General features: G+C 62.6%; 1 protein-coding gene across 1 annotated transcript; it reads right to left on the minus strand.

Annotated features, from left to right (window-relative positions):
- MAP2K7 (mitogen-activated protein kinase kinase 7) lies at window positions 1-3,037 on the minus strand (the record flags this gene model as incomplete). Its single annotated transcript, XM_010568895.1, has 8 exons — window positions 2,975-3,037; window positions 2,761-2,874; window positions 2,515-2,634; window positions 2,142-2,249; window positions 1,873-2,052; window positions 908-1,050; window positions 766-811; window positions 1-30 (listed from the first exon to the last, which is right to left on the minus strand). Coding segments are annotated over exons 1-8 (777 nt in total), but the record flags the coding sequence as incomplete, so codon positions are not given.
- Window positions 3,038-4,291: the final 1,254 nt, after the last annotated feature.

Here is a 4,291-nt window from a genome sequence, read left to right on the forward strand (position 1 = left end):
CGTCTCATAGCGCTTGATGAAGTTGTGTTCCTGCGGGGCGGGAGGGGGTGAGCAGCGGGGACGTGGGGACATGGGGACACAGGGACAGGAGACAGGGGCATGGGGAGATGGGGACAGGGATGGGGACGCAAGGACAGGGACACGGGGGCACAGGGAGATGGACGCGAGCATCAGGACGTGGATATGGGCACCAGGACAGAGGTGTGGGGACACGTATGGGGACAGGGGTGCAGAGATGCAAGGACAGGGACACAGGGTCACAGGGAGATGGACACGAGCATCAGCACGTGGATATGGGCACCAGGACAGAGGTGTGGGGACAGGGACAGGGGGACACAAGCATTAGGACACGGACACGGGCACCAGGACACAGGAATGGGGGCACAGGCAGGGGGACGTGGACATGGGGACAGGGACACAAGGACACGGGCACCAGGACACAGAAGTGGGGACGTGCAAGGACACAGGGATGGGGACACAGACACAGGGACACGGACCCCAGACACCGGTGTAGAGACATGCATGGGTATGGGGACAGCGACATGGACACAGGGATTAGGACACAGGGACGGGGACAAGGACACCTGACAGTGTCGCAGACGTGAATGGGGACAAGGGCTTGGGACAGGGACCACCCCCCCCAGGGATGTCAGCACGTGCCCACCCAGGCAGGTGACATGTGTGGACCCCGGGACGGAGATGGGGACCCTCCCTGGGGACACGTGTGATGGGGACAGACGGCGGGAGGTGGCCCCAGGGACTCACCAGTAACTTGTTGTACTTTGGTCTCTTCCTGTGGTCCTTGGTGAGGCTGTGGGAGAGGGAAGGGGGGGTCAGCACCCTGGGGACACCCTGGGGACACCCCGGGGACATGTCCCCAGCCTGGGGAGAGTGGCTTGTCACCCACCAGTCCCTGACGAAGGCCTGGAAGTCCCCGGAGAAGCCCATGGCGGGGGGCAGCAATGGGGGGTCCTCCTGCAGCACCTTCGTCAGCACCTCAAAATCCGTCTTGCAGTTCTGGTAGGGGAACTGCCCCGTGGCCAGCTCCACCTGCAGGGACACCATGGGGACACCGCTGTCACCAGAGGGGGGGGACATGGGACAGGGACGTGGCTGTGCCACAGGGATGGGGCTGAGACATGGTGGCGGGACATGGTAGCAGCAATGGAGGTGGATGTGGTGAGGAGATACAGGATTGCGGGGATGCGGTGGCATTGCGGGGACATGGTGGGGACGCAGCGGGGACATGGTAGGGGCACAGTGCGACCTGGGGACAGGTTAGGGACATGCTGGGGACATGGTGAGAACCCAGGGACATGCTGGAGACACACTGGGGATGTGGCGGGGGACCTGGAAATGAGCTGGGGACATGTTGGGGACCCAGGGACATGCTGGGGACACACTGGGGACCCAGGGAGGGGTTGGGGACACGGGGGCACAGCTCACCAGGGAGATGCCGAGGCTCCAGACGTCGGCGCGGATGTCGTAGTCGGGCTTGGTGGGGTCGGGGGGGTCGATGCGCTCGGGCTGGGGGAGAAGGGGGGCTTGAAGGGGCTGGGGGCACCGAGGGGTCTGGGACCCACAGCACCCATGCTCCTGGGGGGACCCACAGCCCTGGGGGACCCAATTCTGGGGAGCAGGACCCACAGCACCCACCTCTGGGGTGCAGCACCTACCCCTGCGGTGCAGCACCCACAGCCCCAGGGGACCTGCAGCCCAACGAGACCCCCAGCACCCATCTCCATGACATGTAGCCCCCCTGCCATTCCCACCCCAGGACGACCCACTGGCACCCCTCCACCTCCACACAGCAGCACACCCCCACGAGGACTTCCCCCCTCCACACCCCCCACAGCACCCATGGGTGCTTACGGCCATGTAGGCGGCGCAGCCGGCGCTGCGGGTCTTGGCCTTGGAGTCGACGAGGCGGCCGCTGATGCCGAAGTCGCAGAGTTTGACCTGACCCCGCTCGTCCAACAAGATGTTGGAGGGTTTGACGTCACGGTGGATCACCCCATGCTTCTCTTTCAGGTAGAAAAGGGCCTTCACGATCTACAGGGAGGGGTGTCAGCAGTGGTGGCCCCCCAGCCAGGACCCTCGCGGTCTCCCCAAGTGTCCCCCAGGGTCCCCTCCCCACTCACCGCCACCGTCATCTTGCCCAGGATGCGCTCCGGGATGGGACCTTGGATGCGTTTCTTGAGCTTCTCGGCACAGGTGCCCATCAGCTCCATGGCGATGAAGACGTCGGTCTGAGGAAGAAGACGAGGGGTCAGCGGGCAGGGGACAGGGACGGACACAGAGCCAGGGAGGGACAGTGGGGACACCTCCCGCCATGGCTGGGGCGATGGGGACAACACAGAGTCCGGCAGGGACAGGGGACGGAGAGGGCGATGGCCGGATCACCCCGGGGCGGTGGGGGGGGGTCCGGTCCTTGTGGCTAGATCCAGACTTTGGGGAGGGGGTGGCTGCGGTCGTATCCAGACCCTGGAAGGGCCGAGGCGGGGAGGGGCTCACGTTGGTGATGAAGGTGCCGAAGCACTGGACGATGTAGGGGCAGTCGTGGCTCTTGAGCACCACATCCAGGTCCATCAGGATCCGTTTGTTCTCCTCCCGGTTTCCCGAGCGCCGCATTTGCTGGGGAGGGGACAGAAAAAATAAGGTGTGTGGAGGGGTGGATTTCAGGGCCAGATTCCAGCCTCGCTGTGGGGCAGGGAAGGGAAGGACCCCGGTATTTAAGGGGGGGGTGGGGGGGGCCCTCACCTTGACGGCGATGACATGGCCCGTCTTGCGGAAGCGCATCTTCCAGACCTGCCCGCAGGTGCCGCTGCCGATCTCCCCCAGGTTCTCCAGGTCGTTGATCTCCGCCTGGTAGCGCTGTGAGGGGGGAGCGGGAAAGGACACAGACATGGTGGGGGGGGGGTGTGGGGGGGTCAGGGTCCCCCCTGTGTCCCCCCCGTCCCCGCTCTGTGCTTACCTGCCCCCCCACGGTGAGGTAGCCTGTCTGCTTCATGATCTCCTGCAGCTTCTGGTCGATCTCGATGCTGGGGAGAAAAAGGGGGGGGCCCTGGCCAATCAGCATGAGGCAAGGGGGAGGCCTGGCCAATCAGCATGAGGCAAGGGGGAGGCCTGGCCAATCAGCATAGGGCAAGGGGTGACTAGCCAATCAGCACAAGGGGTGGGAGCTGCCTAGCCAATCAGCACATGGGGACTCACCCACACAACTGGCCAATCAGCACCGGGGGTCAGGGGGGCTGGCCAAGTCAATATGGGGGGCACCTGACCAATCAGCATGGTTGGGGAGAGCCTGACCAATCAGCACATGGGGGAATGAGGGGTGTGCCCACATGGCCAATCATGCAGCTGGGGGTATCCGCCCATCTGGCCAACAAGCTCTGTAAGAGGCAGCTGGCCAATCAACATGTGAGGAGGGTGCCCATGTGGCCAATCAACAGAAGGAAAGGTCTCCAAGCCAATCAGCACTGAGGGGGACATGCCTACTTGGCTAATCAACATCCATGGACTTCTGGTCACCTGGCCAATCAGCACAAGGAACTCTCCTCTCTGCTTGGCCAATCAGCATGTGCAAAATCACAGCTATCCAGCCAATCAGCACACAGGGAATACTGTCTGCCTGGCCAATCAGCACCCACAGTCCCCTGCATCTCTGGCCAATGAGCACATGCATCTCCTCCCTGCCTAACCAATCAGCAACCAGTAGGTCCTGCACATCTACCAATCAGCACACAACTCCCTTGCCTGCCTGGCCAATCAGCACCCAGCATCCTCCAGATCTCTTGCCAATCAGCCCCCACAGGCTCCTGCACACCCAGCCAATCAGCACCCACAAGTCTCCTGCCTGACTGGCCAATCAGCACATGCAGGCTCCTGTATAACCAGCCAATCAGTGTATCACAAATCTCTTGCCTGGCCAATTGGCACACAGGAACCCCCGAGACCTCCAGCCAATCAATCAGCCAATCAGTGCACATTATTCCCTCTTGACCTCTGGCCAATTAGCACACACAGTCTCCTGTACATTTGGCCAATCTGCACCTAATAATTCTCCTGCCTGGCCAATCAGCACACACAATGTCCCCTGGGCCTCTGGCCAATCAGCATGCGTGATCCCCCTGGACCTCTGGCCAATCAGCACGCAGAACTTCCCCTGGACCTCTGCCCAATCAGCATGCGTGATCCCCCTGGACCTCTGGCCAATCAGCACGCAGAACTTCCCCTGGACCTCTGGCCAATCAGCACACACGATCCCCCTGGACCTCTGGCCAATCAGCAC

The sequence above is a fragment of the Haliaeetus leucocephalus genome, unplaced genomic scaffold, assembly GCF_000737465.1.
Source record: "Haliaeetus leucocephalus isolate CR32 unplaced genomic scaffold, Haliaeetus_leucocephalus-4.0 Scaffold261, whole genome shotgun sequence".
NCBI classification, from domain to species: domain Eukaryota; kingdom Metazoa; phylum Chordata; class Aves; order Accipitriformes; family Accipitridae; genus Haliaeetus; species Haliaeetus leucocephalus.